At 45.9% G+C, this 16,453-nt stretch overlaps 1 protein-coding gene across 2 annotated transcripts in view; it reads left to right on the forward strand.

Moving 5' to 3' along the window:
• Positions 1-6,201: 6,201 nt before the first annotated feature.
• MED27 (mediator complex subunit 27) overlaps positions 6,202-16,453 on the forward strand; it is a 218,776-nt gene continuing 208,524 nt past the window's right edge. For both annotated transcript variants that reach the window (XM_061154346.1, XM_061154347.1), the window contains exons 1-2: positions 6,202-6,425; positions 8,729-8,873. In XM_061154346.1, the coding sequence (XP_061010329.1) occupies positions 6,223-6,425; positions 8,729-8,873 (348 nt within the window). In that variant the 5' untranslated portion in view covers positions 6,202-6,222. The remainder of the gene's footprint in view (positions 6,426-8,728; positions 8,874-16,453) is intronic.

The following is a 16,453-nucleotide window of genomic DNA, read 5'->3' on the forward strand; positions in this document are numbered from 1 at the left end:
TTCATTGCTGCACATGGGCTTTCTTTATTTGTGGCAAGTGGGGGCTACTCTCGAGTTGTGGTGCTCAGGCTTCTCACTGAGGAGGCTTCTCTTGTTGTGGAGCAAAGGTTCTAGGGCACGCGGGCTTCAGCAGCTGTGGTCCATGGGCTTCGTTGTCCCAAGGCATGTGGAATCTTTCTAGGCCAGAGATCAAGCCTGTGTCCCCTGCAGTGGCAGGGGGATTCTCAAACACTAAACAACCAGGGAAGTCCCTGTTTTCCTTCTCTTGAACTAATAACAAATTCCTTTAATCTTAGGACTTCCTAAGTGTGGCTCAGTTGTGAAGAGTCTGCCTGCCAATACCGGAAATGCAAGAGACACAGGTTTGACCCCTGAGTTGGGAAGATCCCCTGAAAGAGGAAATGGCAACCCACTCCAGTATTCTTGTCTGGGAGATCCCAAGGACCAAGGAGCCTGGTGGGCTACAGTCCATGGGGTCACAAAGAGTTGGACATGACTGAGCACTGATGCATTGAACATTGTATCATTCTCTAATCTTACACTCCTGATGGTTAGTTCTGGGGGCCACCCCGCTTCCTTATCCTCTGAATGCAAGAACTGAGGTTCAGAAGGGTTAACCCATTTGCCTGAGAGACCCCAGTGGGGCTGAGCCACCAGCTGGGTTGACTTCCTGAACTTCAGGAATCTTCCTTGTCCCTCGGATAATTTTGGTCACCACCATGACTATCGTCATCACCATTATTGTGTCAAGGTCGTGAGAGGCAGGAAATAAGAGGAAAACAGGAGCGGGGATAGGTTCAGAAGAGACCAAAAGGGGATTCTTTACCGTATGTGCTTAAATTGATCATAACAAACTTGGTTCCAAGCAATTTAAAAAATGATTGATGCCGTGAGTCTTAAGCGGGTGAATAGGGAGGAACACATGTTCCACTTGTGATATTTTCAGTGATATTTATCAGGCAACACTGGGCCTGGTTTTACCATTGGCTCCCCAGTTGTTTAGCGAAATGTCGAGCACATTCAATATCTATATTTGTTGAACAACTAACTTGAATGCCTACCATGTCCCCAGAACCGGGGGGTGTCTCAACGTAATCCTCAGGGCCACCCCCGAGGTCTTAAGCATTGTGCCACGTTGATTATGACAGGTGGCTCAGTTCCGAGGTGGCTTATCCAGGGCAAATTTGGATTTAAAGATCTCTGGTGACTTTCTGTGCACCCCTCCAATGGAGTGTTTTGTGTCCAGTGAATCCTTAATAATGATTAATTGATGAGGGTGCTTTCTCAGTCTGAATGCTTAACACATGCTCTCTGAATATGATGGGTGTTGCAGCGTATTTTAATTAAATCCTGACAACTTTAATTCTGATTGCTCATTCTAATACTCTTGAGCTGCTAGCACCAAGCTAATGACTTGCTCATTTTGGAAGATATTAGTAGCAGGGTACTGCCTTTTAGCCAAACATAACATCATAATAATTAAAATCTGATATTTCTTGAAATGAACTCCTTTAAAGTGATTTCTATTCCACAAACACACACACAGATGCAAGCATATATGTGTCGACATGCTCAAGAATTTACAACACCTTAGAGAAGCTCTGTCCATTTCTTTCCAAAATGAAATGTTTTTTTGTTGACGTGATGATAGACTCCTTACAAGGTTCAGGGGAAATGTGCATTTCCACTGATCAATTTCTGAGTTTCCCAGAAGAGGGGAGCCGGAGAGAAATCCTGAAAACTAATGACGGTGGGAGCAGAGTGTATTTGTACTTTATTGTGCCAATCAGAGCCTAAACCACTGAATCAGAGAAAGAGACAAAGGAAAATCTAATTGTGTGGGAAAGGTGGCAGGAGGACAGCTGAGCAGGTGCGAGAGATGGTATCTGAGTACACAATGAGATGAGATAATTTGGAGAGAGGATCCAGGAAGCAAATATAATATACTGGGTTAACTCATTGCTCTTACAGAGTGAACATCTCTTGTGCTCAAGGCATCAGAGAGCTGACAGTTACAAGTTAGCTGCCGGCCATACACCCATGCTGCTTGCCTTAGTGCATGATTCTAACCAGAGGTTCATTCTTGGGCTTTAGTGGGGACTGTGAACCCCCCGAAATTATATGCAAAACTTTGTGTTATGGGGACTTCCCTGGCAGTCTAGTGGTTAAGATGCCATGTTCCCAATGCAGGAAACAGGGCTTCCATCCCTGGTCGGGGAACTAAGATCCCACATACAACGTGGTGCAGCCAAACCCCCCACTCTAAACAAAAAACTGCGTGTTTATAGATACACCTGAGTGTGAGCAGAAATAGAGCAGCACAGTTCTCAACCTCTCCTCTCCTCTGGGACAAAATATATAGCAAGGATCTCATTCTCTAAGACTTCAGTTCAGTTCAGTTGCTCAATCGTGTCCGACTCTTTGCGACCCCATGGACTGCAGCATGCCAGGCTTCCTTGTGCATCACCAACTCCTGGAGCTTGCTCAAACTCATGTCCATTGAGTCGGTGATGCCATCCAACCATCTCATCCTCTGTCGTCCCCTTCTCCTGCCTTCAATCTTTCCCAGCATCAGGGTCTTTTCCAACGTGTCAGTTCTTCACATCAGGTGGCCAAAGTATTGGAGTTTCAGCTTCAGCATCAGTCCTTCCAATGAATATTCAGGATTGATTTCCTTTAGGATGGACTGTTTTGATCTCCTTGCAGTCCAAGGGACTCTCAAAAATCTTCTCCAACACCACAGTTCAAAAGCATCAGTTCTTCGATGCTCAGCTTTCTTTACAATCCAACTCTCATATCCATACATGAGTACTGGAAAAACCATAGCTTTGACTAGATGGATTTTTGTTGGCAAAGTAATGTCTCTGCTTTTTAATATGCTGTCTAGGTTGGTCATAGCTTTTCTTCCATGGAGCAAGCGTCTTTTAATTTCACGGCTGCAGTCACTATCTGCAGTGATTTTGGAGCCTCCCAAAATAAAATCTGTCACTGTTTCCATTGCTTTCCCATCTATTTGCCATGAAGTGATGCCATGATCTTAGTTTTCTGAATGTTGAGTTTTAAGCCAACTTTTTCACTCTTTCACTTTCATCAAGAGGCTCTTTAGTTCATCTTCGATTTCTGCCATAAGGGTGGTGTCTTATGCATATCTGAGGTTTTTGATATTTCCCCCAGCAACCTTGATTCCAGCTTGTGCTTCATCCAGGCCAGCATTTCTCATGATGTGCTCTGCATATAAGTTAAATAAGCAGAGTGACAATACACAGCCTTGACATACTCCTTTTCCTGTTTGGAACCAGTCTGTTGTTCCATGTCTGGTTCTAACTGTTGCTTCTTGACCTACATACAGATTTCTCAGGTGGCAGGTAAGGTGGTCTGGTATTCCCAACTCTTGAAGAATTTTCCACAGTTTGGTGTGATCCACAAAGTCAAAGGCTTTGATGTAGTCAATAAAGCAGAAGTAGATGTTTTTTTCTGGAACGCTCTTGCTTTTTCTATGATCCAATGGATATTGACAATTTGATCTCTGGTTCCTCTGCCTTTTCTAAATCCAGCTTGAACATCTGAAAGTTCACGGTTCACATACTGTTGAAGCCTGGCTTGGAGAATTTTGAGCATTACTTTGCTAGAATGTGTGATGAGTGCAGTTGTGCGGTAGTTTGAGTATTCTTTGGCATTGCCTTCCTTTGGCATTGTGTCAAAACGTGATACGGAGTTTGCCTTCTCTACTCTTCCCCTGGAAGGGATGAATAAACTGAAGCCATAACCAAAACCAGCCAACAGACACAGATATTTTTCTTCACTTTTGTAAAGTTAAACAGTATCTTCTGCAAAAATCTTAAAAAACAAAAACACCTCCCCAAAGATTTTTAAAAAGACCATGTAAAATAGCAAACTATAGGACACAGTTCATTGACAAGTTCTTGGCAACAGGGTGATGTCATTGGGGACAATTTGAATAGAACCCTTGCTGATCCTTGCTTGATTCTATGCAAAGACTCCTCAAGTGCGGGATGGAAGTGCAGGTCACAGTCTCATCAGAAACTTTCTCAGCACATCCTCCTCACAGTTAAGCTCTTCTGAGTGTTTATTGTAAGCTGAGCAATATTTCAAAAGCTTTGCCTGCAAGGTGTTATAAACCCCACAGCTATTTTATAAAGACGGGTATTATTACTAGGGGCCTCCCAGGTGGCACGAGTGGTAAAGAACCCACCTACCAAAGCAGGAGACACAAGAGATGCAGATTTGATCCCTGGGTCAGGAAGATCCCCCGGAGGAGGGCATGGCAACCCATACCAGTATTCTTGCCTGGAGAATCCCATGGACAGAGGAGCCTGGTGGGCTACAGTCCATGGGGCTGCAAAGAGTCAGACACGACTGTAGCAACTTGGCATGCATGCATGCATTATTACTAGACCTAATTTACAGATGAGAAAACTGAGGCTCAGTGAGACTCAATGAATTTTTTATAATTCCACACCTAGACGTTTCCTGCTATCTCTACCCCTTTGCCTTAGGAAACACTATAAATGGCCACACTAGAAAAGTAAGGTAGAAAATGAAACTCTATAAACCCAAGACAATAAAACACCTTTCTTTCTTATGGGGCTGTTAATGTCTCTGAGTTTGTCAGACATCCTGAGCAGATTCAGGGTTTGCATTTTTTGGCAGGAACATCACAGAAGTCATGTTGTGATCTGCGCCTCACATCAGGGGGTGGGTTGTCCTATACTGGTGATTTGACCTTGATCTCCTGTTAGCGTGGTGTCAGCCAGGTTTCTTCACTGTGAAGCTATTATTCCCTACCCACTCCCTCACTGACATTATTGAATTAAAAAACTTTATGATAAAATATATATGACATAAAATGACCACTTTAACCATTTGACGTGTCCAGTTCTGTAGCATTAAGTCCATTCTCAGTGCTGTGCAACTGTCACCACGATGCTCAGAATCTTTCCATCTTCCCAAACTGAAATTATGTCCTCTGAGCAATGATTCCCCCTTCCCCCTTCCACAGCTCCTGGCAACCACTATCCTACTCTCTGTTTCTATGAATTTGACTCTTCTAGGTACTTCACATAAGTGGAATTAGACAGTATTTATCATTTTGTGTCCGACTCATTTCACTCAGTATAACGTCTTTAAGCTTCATCCATGTAATGTGTCTGGGCATGCTCAGTGGCTTCAGTCATGTCCCATTCTTTGTGACCCTGTGGACTGCAGTCCACCAGGATCCTCTGTCCCTGAAAGTCTCCAGGGAAGAATACTGGATTGGGTTGCCATGCCCTCCTCCAGGGGATCTTCCCAACTCAGGGACCAAGCCGGAGTCTCCTGTGTCTCCTGCATTGCAGGTGAATTCTTTCCCGCTGAGCCAGTGGGGATGCTCTCACCCACATTGTAGTATGTGTCAGGACGTCCTTCCTTTTTAAGACTGAGTAAATGTTCCCTTGAGTGTATGTGCCACATGTTAATGAACTCACCCCAGGATGGACACTTGGGTTGCTTCCACCTTTTGGTTCTTGTGGATAATGCTGCTACAAACTTGGGCGTACAAATAACGAATACCTTTTCCAGACCTTACTTTTCCTTCTTTTTATTATATAGCCAGAACGGAAACTGCTGGATTATTACTTTTTCCTTCTTAATTAGCAAGTTTCTTGAGGGGTGCAACGTTGAGACTATCTAACTATGCTGCTATTCCTCAACTTTTCACCCCCTAGCACCTTCAGTTCCTATCTAAATCAATAATTAATCTAACAGTTGCCAAATAGTAATTTTCTTTCCATCATTCATTCTGCATTTATTAGCTGGCATTCTACTGTAGGGAAGAAATTTCCCTTCTCCCCCATTGATTTACGAATATGGAAGGATTTTATTCAATCCTTTACACCACGGACCCTTTATTGCTCTGAGCAATTCATTTCCATATGACTCCCAAGAGTGCAAGTTTGGGGAACTGAGGGAACTTTCTGTATTTCCTTGTTACCATGAAGAAAGCCAAGAGCGCAGCCCGACTTCTCTAAATTCAGGTGATCGCTTTCCTGCTCACGCGTTCCTTTAAAGTGGAAATCCTCTCTCCCAGGGTGGTCTCACAAACCTCCCGGACGGCCCAATCCCGCGAGAACTACATTTCCCAGAGCCCTTCTAGCGCCTGCGTCATCAGAGGGCGCGTCTTTTTGCTCGCCGGTTTTTTGAAGAGCCGGCTGTGGCGGCGGCAATATGGCGGACGTGCTAAGTGTTGGTGTCAACCTGGAGGCCTTTGCCCAGGCCATTAGTGCCATTCAGGCCCTCCGCTCTAGCGTGAGCAGGGTGTTCGACTGCCTGAAGGATGGCATGCGGAACAAAGAGACGCTGGAGGGCCGGGAGAAGGCCTTCATTGCGCACTTCCAGGACAACTTGCATTCGGTCAACCGGGACCTCAAGTAGGTACCGGCTGTAGGGGCGGGGGTTCGGGGGCCTCCTACCCTGTCCCACCCCCGCGGGAGTCTCCTTAGTCGCGGGCTGCTCTTTCTTTTCGTTGCTCCCTCTCTTTCCTCTCCAAGCCTCTCCCTGCCCCTCAGGGCCTCCTCATCTTCCATCCCCGCTTTGTCTTCCCCCTTCTCTTGGCGTCCTGCTCTTGGCTGACTCCCGCCGCCCAGGACCTCCTCTGTGGCCCTTCCATTCCTTACGAGGGGACGTGTTCTTCCCATGAACTTCCACTCGTCTTCTCGGCTCGTCAGGGTTCCCACCTGTGGGCCCTCTGGGCTCCACCACGTCTGATCAAATAGTGCCAAAAAGGACCTGCTCAGCGGTGCCCCAGAGTCAAGTGTATTCCACCTAATTGGCCACAGGTTTTCCTCCCTGAACCTGGAATTCATCAGTTCCAGCCCCTACCCCACCCCAAGACATAATGAAACAGGCTTCTTTCTCTTTTCTTCTACCCCACCCCGTAACCACCTGACCACTATTTTCACTCCCACTCTCACTGCTTCTGTTAAGTTCCTGCCTCTAAAGAGACCTCATCACAGGCTTAACCAGCTTAATGACTTCTGCTTAAACGCCTCATCCCCACACCCCCACCCTGGGCCTCCCAACAAAAGCTAATTTGTGGTCCTTAAGGGTTAAGAATTGTATATTTCTTTCTCTTTCTTAACAGGTTAACTTCTTTTACTTTATCAGTGAAATGAAGTGAGAGAATGCTTGTAAAATGCCTGGTACATAAAAGGCAGTTTTTAATAGGTTCTGGTCATGTGCCCTCCCATCCTTATGAGAGTCAGACCTGATCAGGGAGGTTAGAATTGCAGGATTTTTGTCTTTTACTTCTCAAAACTGACCTTAGCAGGCGAATCATTGGGTGAGCTACTCATCCTGTAATTTCTGGAGTGGCTGGATTTTTTTTTTTTCAGTCTCCTCAACTTGGTCTCGTTAGTAACCAGATGGAAGGAGGAGGTAGAATGGAAGAGGAGGTGGTGACCAAATGATGGGAGCCTCTTTTTATTTATTTATTTTTTCCTCTAAGTAGTTGCCATTCTTCTGGGGGAGGGCCAGGAGGGCACAGCCCCTCCTCACTCCCACACTTACTTTCTGTTCTCTGGTGACGTTCCAGTTAATACTTGCCCTGCCTGAGTCTGGGTGCTAGTGGTTCTTCCCTTTCTTTCATCTCCTCTTTGGTGGGCTTTCCTTGGTAAGGTGCAGGGTGTTGAAACCCGTCAGCATTGTAGAAAGTTTAGTAAGAGTGTTGATCTCACCCCGCTGTCTTCATAAATCTGTAGACAGCAGTGCGAAGAGAAAAGTGGCTGAAGAGTCCAAGATGAACATGGCATGAGAAGCTGTTCCTAAGGTCTTATGTTGACCCTCTGGCCCCTCAGAACGTGCTCCTGAATGTGCTTTTGCTGTTGGCTCTCTTTCCCAAGCTGCTCTAGGGTTTTTTTTTTTTTCTCTTGCTACAGTGAAGCGTGTTTGTTTGACACAGCCCCCTCTGTGGTGTCTTCCCATTTGTTTATTTTATCTCTTTTTTGTTAAGTTTTACCATCTGTGAAGCACCATGTACAAATCTCTCTCTCTGTGAATGGTAAATAATCATCATTTATTCAGGTACTTGTTGTACTGCCAAATAGAATGATCTGTGTGTGGATCTGAAAACTCTTAGTGAGAAGCAGTGTTATACCTCATTTCGAAATTCCAGAAGGCCCTCCCCTTCCCCAGCCTTGCAAAGAATGATTTGAGTTGTTCAATCCTGATTTTAGGAGTCCTGTTGATTTCATTGCTCTTAACCTTTGTTCTCCTCTGGAATGGTGCTAGAGAGCTCAGTTGTAAAATAGGATAAGCACCCAGCTAGGGGTTCTCTCAAGTGGCTCTAGTCATCTTCTTCTTTTTAATACTTATTTATTTACTTGGGATCTTCGTTCCATCACGTGGGACGTTACATTGCAGCGCCTGGACCTTCCATTTGGTGCTTGGGCTCAGTTGTTGTGAGTGGGTTTAATTGCTCCTCAGCATGTGGGATCTTAGTTCCCTGACCAGGGATTGAACCCGTGTCCCCCGCATTGCAAGACAGATTGTTGAGCGGTGGACCACTAGGGAAGCTCCTGACCCTTGTTTTCTTAACCTTTCAGAAAGTATTTCTTCTTAAGGGACTTAAATTTATGATGAGCAGTTTGAAGAACAGTCTCGGACCACTGTAGTAGGCTAAGAACTGGAGTTTCAGTGGACTCAGGCTTACTTGCTGCATCTGTTTACTTTTCAGTGAGCTGGAACGTCTGAGCAACCTGGTGGGCAAGCCTTCTGAGAACCATCCTCTCCATAACAGCGGGCTGTTAAGTCTGGATCCCGTGCAGGACAAAACCCCTCTGTACAGTCAGCTCCTCCAGGCGTACAAATGGTCAAACAAGGTAAGGAGGATATGTCAGAAATGAAGCTAATACAGGAAAAAGCAGATTTCTTACATTTTGTAAAGGCAGAAAGTGAGGGTAAGTTTTTCTTTCCTTTTTTTGTTCTTGATTTGGCATGGGGTTACAGAGTTGGAAGTTTTAGACTGTCCCTGGGAGAGATTATATAGTCCTTTGAAGTCTCAGAAATTAATCATGATGCTCAGGTAATTACATTTTTAAAAAAGTCCAAACTCAGGTGTGTTTAACCGGGAAACTGGGTTAGAGAGCAGTTTTTATGAACCCCATGAAATCACATGCAAAGTGTCACGCTGTCTGTTTCTCTGGGAAGGACTTCCTAGCTTTCATCGGATTGTCAGAGGGGTTCCTGACTTCCAGGAGGTGAAGGACTGGTGGTCTGTGAGTGCAGCTGCTCACTTTGTTTTTGTTGCTTGGCCTGCCTTCCCCATTGCTGATGGAACATCTCTAGAGGATTGTTTGATAAATCACTCTTACTGTCCTTTTTTTCCATATATTTTTTAAAATTGAAGTATAGTTGATTTATAGTATCATATTAGTTTCAGATGCATACATATCTATCTATGTATATATTCTTCAGATTTTCTCACTCATAGGTTATTACAAACTATTGAAAATAGTTCTCTGTTCTATAGAGTAAGTCCTTGCTGATTATCTATTTTATATATAGTAGTGTGTGCTCATGGAGAAGGCAATGGCGACCCACTCCAGTACTCTTGCCTGGAAAATCCCGTGGATGGAGGAGCCTGGTAGGCTGCAGTCCATGGGGTCTCGAAGAGTCAGTCATGACTGAGCGACTTCACTTTCACTTTTCACTTTCATGCATTGGAGGAGGAACTGGCGACCTACTCCAGTGTTCTTGCCTGGAGAATCCCAGGACAGGGGAGCCTGGTGGGCTGCCGTCTGTGGGGTCGCAGAGAGTCGGAGCAGCAGCAGCGCGTGCTCAGTTGCCCAGTCGTGTCTGACTCTTGGCAACCCCGTGAACTGTGGCCCGCCAGGCTCCTCTGTCCACGGAATCCTCCCGGCAAGAATACCAGAGTCGGTTGCCATTTCCTACTCCTTACATACAGTAGTGTGTGTATGTTAATCCCAACCTCCTAATACTCTCTTCTCTAACTGCACCCGTCTGCGGGCGATTGCTCTAAACGCTCTCTGTTGTTCAGTTGCTCAGTCTTGTCTGACGCTTGCGACCCCACGGAAGGGCACACTCTCCATAGAATTTGCTCTTCGCGGTAGCCCCATGGCGGAGACCCTGGGATAGCTGTGAACAGAAAACTAAGTTGGAGTGTAAAAATAACAGGAACAATTAGGCCATAAGCCTGGCAGCAGTTAGTTTGTTTACTCACAGGTTCCTCTTGTTTGGGTGCTGTGGGTTGCTGTGTTGTGCTTTGTTTGCTTTTCTGCTGCTGATGGAAAGCTAGAGTATATGTTTGGGATGATTTTGGAAGCTTTTCTCACTAGGCTGCTGCTCCCTGGAGAGAATTGTTCTTAGTGTTACTGATTGTGATCTGCCCTTCCCCCTCCAGTTACCCATCGTCCTTCTCCTCTTTTCACTCTCGGGTCTCAGGTGACAGATGAACCGTGGCAATGTTTCTGGTGCGTAGAATTATTCCTTTGAATTTGTCTGTGGGAGTATTTGACATTCTTTGGTTTGCAGTGGGACCCAGGCAGCTGTGTCTGAGACGCAGGGAGAAACGATTTATCGTGGGACACTAGAGCAGGAGCTTGAACCCAGGAGGCGTGCATTTAGCCTGTAAGGGCTGTCCTCCAGCCTTGGGCTGCTGTGGACAGAAACCCACCTCAGTTCTGAGCGTCAGGTGCCCAGGTGGTGTGGGGACCGGTCACTCTCCTGCCCTCTGCATGCCCGCTTCCCAGTGTTGGCCTGGTGTCTCCGAGTGGTGGAAAAGACAGTCTGGCAGCTGTAGGCTTGTGTGGTCCTTCTACCGGGCGATCTCCAGGTGTCCACGCCAGATGCTGAAAACGGATGCCGGCCCTGTTTGGTAGGGGCCCCTGTCTACCCAGACAGCTTGTTGAGCTCAGCGGGTGGGATTCTCTGATTGCCCAGCGCAGATCAGCTGAAACGCAGGGAGTGGGGCTGCGTGGATAGAGGTGAGAGGGGGTGCAGGACAGACACAGAGTCAGAGCTGTCTGGGGCAGTTGCCAGGGCCAGACACCAGGCTGTTGAGGCCCCACACAGACAACGCTGCCCGCTCAGGCTGTCCTGTGTGAGCTTCCTTGTTTCCCCAGGGGCTCGCGTGGGCATCTCTGCCTGAGTTCACTTGGTGACTGGGTGGGATCTGATGTGTAGGTGACTTATTTCTGGTTGGACGCCTGGTCTTGCCATTTGGATGTGGAAGCTGTGTTGATGTATCATGTGGGTAATGTTCTCAGAATAGGCTCAAGTGGTGGAGACTTCTCAGTGGTGGGAAGATTTAGGCTGATCTCGAAGCTGCGAGTGCCCGAGATGCCAGGGGAAATGGCTGGTTTTAAATCAAAGTGATGACACTTACCGTTTGAGTGAAGGTAGTTTTGTTTGCCCAGTTTAATAGAATATTAAGCTAGAAGTCCCTGTTTCTCCCCTCTCAGATGCAAAGGAGGATGTGTTAGGGGAAAGAAGCAGTATGTATGTGGAAATCCTTGTCCTGGAGAAGCTGCAGGTTAAAACTAGATGTAGAAATGTGTCAGAGTGTAAGCCCCGCCCGAGTAGCGTGAGTGGTATCTGGGTTTCAGTCACGTCCTGGCCTGGTGCATGTTGTGAAGTCACTGTTCTTTCACTAGCTCTCTATGCCCAGCAGGGAGGGCATTTTGGACCCTTGTGCCATTTCTCGGCAAAATAGGGAAAATTAGTCAGAGATGTTCAGCTTATCCCCTTGTTTTATTGCCAAGCAGGTCAAGGCCCCATGAACCACCCTGCCCATGGCCTCGTAGCTGGACTAGAATTTGCCTCTCCTGACTTAGCCCGGTGTTCTTTACTCTAAAACTTGATGCTGTAATCCCGTTTGGCTTAAGGTTTTGACTGTACTAAACATTTTCCCCTCCCTTTAATCTTCTTGTCAGGAGCAATTCATGTGTTATATTTTATTCATGAATCTGTATCACGTTTTACTCATTTTTAGTGGTTTACTGAAGGGTGGAGATAGCAAATACATGGCCCCTGGTCCTCAGACTGTCGCTCTTGTCCAGGGCAGACATCGCTAATCACCCTCTGCATTCTTTCCTGCTGAGGCTCCCTCTGGACTCTCAGCTCTGTCGTGGGGCGCAGCGGCCCCTGCCAGTTATCCAAAGTGGGCTGCAGAGAAGACATGTTTTTTATTTCTGTTACGGTACATAATGAACTGTTTGGCTCTTGCTTATTTATACTGCCCTTACTCTAGAAGGATTTGAAATCTGTTATAAGAAAGCTGTACTTTGACCTTGAAAGAAAAGAGGAAAACGAGGGTAAGGAAGCCTAGGTACATGTCTTTAATAAACTCAAGAAGTAGCCCCAAGAAATAAACCAGTATTCTAACTTCCAAGTGGGATTATGGAAGCAGGAAGCAATGATAGGTGTTTGTCTTGCCTCTCCTACACATGAAAAGAGCTTTTTAATTGCAGATGCTTTCATCATTTTACTCTCCAAGAGTTTAAACCAGTAGGTGCATTGATATGTTAAGTGGATTTTGGGGTAACTTGCCAATGTCAGCTTTCCGCACTGTTGGCTAAGAATCAAGAAAGTTTGGGAAAGGCTTTGATACCACCCATTATGTGATGAACTTTCTGTTTTATGTGCTGTTGGCTGAAGAGAAGTCTTATTCACGCTTACTGACTAATTATTTTCTTAGGGGATTTTGTAATTTTTGTAAAGTCAGTTGGAATATTAATTACATGGTAGTTGGCATAATTGTTAGGATAACACATTTAAAAATTAATCTAATCTAATGAAATGATGTCAAATTGCTATGAGCAGCACTTTCCCCATGCTGAATTGGGGAAGGAATGTAGCTTTCAACTCTGATGCACCTATAGATAATTGTTCTGTAGAGGGATGACAAGCTCTCTTGACGAGGGCAAAAAATAATTGGTGTCAGCACTGTCCTTGTAAGATAGCGAATGTGGACTTCCCATCACTGATTGCGCCCAGATATGCCGAGCGTTAGACTGAACTGACTCCTCTAAGACCCTTTTCCGAAGGTTCCCAGCGTCTCCTCACCAGGCCTTGATTTCCAGCTTTGACTGTGTTCATTTCTTGAAGACCTCAGTGCTTCCCTGGTAACGTTTGAAGCAGCAAAGACTCCAGAAGTGTCTCCTAGGGTTAGGAAGTAGGCCCTGGGGAAGGGGCTGCCGCCGCCTTTTTTTTGTTTGTTTTTGCATGCTTAATTTTTCACTTTTATTAGAGAAAGAGTGACTTTCTATTCCAGGAATATTCAGTGGGAAAGTCTACAGCCATTTCTCCCATTCTACCCTCCCGAGCTGTTCTCACCAGAATCTGGTTTTTCAGCAGCTTGAAGTTGCTGTAACATTGATGTCCTGCAGATCCAGCCTCGACGGTGCTCTTGATGTTTGGGCATCGGGGCTAACGGTGCTGGGATTGGTCCAAACTGCAGCACGGAGCCTTTTTCCTTGAAGTGCGCCGTCGTCTCTTAAGTGCCGGGGGAGAGAGACCGCGTCCATCTGGCTCCCTGGGGGAAGCCCCGCCCCAGTGCCGAGCAGGGCACTCGGTGCACACTCATTTATGATTCACTGAATGAATGAAAGAATAAATAAAGAGCTTTTTCTGTTGAATTTTTAATTTACAACCCCTTTTGTGGTTTGTGTGCTTGTATTTTTGATGAAGTGTGATCAGGGCATTTCCATTTGGGGCCATTACTGGGAAATCTAGTTGTGCTACTTGTAGACGAGAGAAAATTCTGAGGTCCTGTGGTGGAGGCTAGGGCCAGGCTTCAGAAGGGTAATTTGACAGGAAAGGTGAGGTCAGTTGGTGAATAGACGGTAAGCTTTTTGAGGGCCACGGCTGGCATTTCCTCTGTGTCGCCTGTCACCCAGGGTGCCTTCCTGAGAGAGCTGACTTGACAGCCAGCACTCAGAAGGGGCTGGGCTTGGGTGAAGCTTTCTGGAGTCGATGGAGTCAGGCTCATTTCAGCGACAGCACCCCATGTCCGGTGTTTGGCAGCTGCCGTGGTAGCAAAAACTATCTGGGATAAGGCACGTCAGCACCATCAGCCTCTTAGAGTTTATCCCACTTGGTGTATTATCGATAGCTAACTGTCCTGCCCAGTGCACTGCCACTAACTCTCCCACCTGGTGTGTTGTCGGTAAATAAATATCACACTCAGTGTATTTATTCAGTTCAGTTCAGTTCAGTCGCTCAGTCGTGTCCGACTCTTTGCGACCCCATGAATCGCAGCATGCCAGGCCTCCCTGTCCATCACCAGCTCCCGGAGTTTACTCAAACTCATGTCCATCGAGTCGGTGATGCCATCCAGCCATCTCATCCCCTGTCGTCCCCTTCTCCTCCTGCCCCCAATCCCTCCCAGCATCAGGGTCTTTTCCAATGAGTCAACTCTTCGCATGAGGCGGCCAGAGTACTGGAGTTTCAGCTTCAGCATCAGTCCTTCCAATGAACACCCAGGACTGATCTCCTTTAGGATGGACTGGTTGGATCTCCTTGCAGTCCAAGGGACTCTCAAGACTCTTCTCCAACACCACAGTTCAAAAGCATCAATTTTTCGGTGCTCAGCTTTCTTCACAGTCCAACTCTCACATCCATACATGACCACTGGAACAACCATAGCCTTGACCAGACGGACCTTTGTTGGCAAAGTAATGGCTCTGCTTTTTAATATGCTATCTAGGTTGGTCATCACTTTCCTTCCAAGGAGTAAATGTCTTTTAATTTCATGGCTGCAATCACCATCTGCAGTGATTTTGGAGCCCCCAAAATAAAGTCTGACACTGCTTCCACTGTTTCCCCATCTATTTGCCATTAAGTGATGGGACCAGATGCCATTTAGTTTTCTGAGTGTTGAGCTTTAAGCCAACTTTTTCACTCTCCTCTTTTACTTTCATCAAGAGGCTTTTTAGTTCCTCTTCACTTTCTGCCATAAGGGTGGTGTCATCTGCATATCTGAGGTTATTGATATTTCTCCTGGCATTGTTGATTCCAGCTTGTGCTTCTTCCAGCCAGCGTTTCTCATGATGTACTCTGCATATAAGTTAAATAAGCAGGGTGACAATATACAGCCTTGACGTACTCCTTTTCCTATTTGGAACCAGTCTGTTGTTCCATGTCCAGTTCCAACTGTTGCTTCCTGACCTGCATATAGATTTCTCAAGAGGTGGGTCAGGTGGTCTGGTATTCCCATCTCTTTCAGAATTTTCCACAATTTATTGTGATCCACACAGTCAGAGACTTTGGCATAGTCAATAAAGCAGAAATAGATGTTTTTCTGGAACTCTCTTGCTTTTTCGATGATCAGCAGATGTTGGCAGTTTGATCTCTGGTTCCTCTGCCTTTTCTAAAACCAGCTGGAACATCTGGAAGTTCTCGGTTCACATATTGCTGAAGCCTGGCTTGGAGAATTTTGAGCATTACTTTACTAGCGTGTGAGATGAGTGCAATTGTGCAGTGGTTTGAGCATTCTTTGGCATTGCCTTTCTTTGGGATTGGGATGAAAACTGACCTTTTCCAGTCCTGTGGCCACTGCTGAGTTTTCCAAATTTGCTGGCATATTGAGTGCAGCACTTTCACAGCATCATCTTTCAGGATTTGAAATAGCTCAACTGGAATTCCATCACCTCCACTAGCTTTGTTCATAGTGATGCTTTCTAAGGCCCACTTGACTTCACATTCCAGGATGTCTGGCTCTAGGTGAGTGATCACACAATTGTGATTATCTGGGTCGTGAAGATCTTTTTTGTACAGTTCTTCTGTGTATTGTTGCCACCTCTTCTTAATGTCTTCTGCTTCTGTTAGGTCCATACCATTTCTGTCCTTTGCTGAGCCCATCTTTGCCTGAAATGTTCCCTTGGTATCTCTAATTTTCTTGACGAGATCTCTAGTCTTTCCCATTCTGTTGTTTTCCTCTATTTCTTTGCATTGATTGCTGAGGAAGGCTTTCTTATCTCTCCTTGCTAATCTTTGGAACTCTGCATTCAAATGGGAATATCTTTCCTTTTCTCCTTTGCTTTTCGCTTCTCTTCTTTTTCACAGCTATTTGTATTTATTACCAATAACTAATTTACATTCCTAGTGTTTTTCTCTCCACCAGGCCCTCGACTCACTCAGGGAATATAGATTCATTCAGAACATAATGAGGAAAGAAAATCACTAAAATATCCCCCAAGCTTTAGTCAAGACTTTGGATTAGGCACTGTTTCAGTTTGTTCTGATTGTTAGCAGAGCTCCCCGGTACCATTCTTACAGGTTTTCTTTCACCACAACCTCCCCCCGCCCCCGCCCCCCATGACTCCTTGTCACTCAGCACAAATTTGCCTAGAGTTTGACTAGAGTTGAGTCTTCCCTGGTTGGCCTTGAACCTGCGCCCTTGCTGCCTTCCCCACCCCAAGCCCTGTGGGGGCATCATGAG

Source organism: Dama dama, chromosome 11, assembly GCF_033118175.1.
Source record: "Dama dama isolate Ldn47 chromosome 11, ASM3311817v1, whole genome shotgun sequence".
NCBI classification, from domain to species: Eukaryota; Metazoa; Chordata; class Mammalia; order Artiodactyla; family Cervidae; genus Dama; species Dama dama.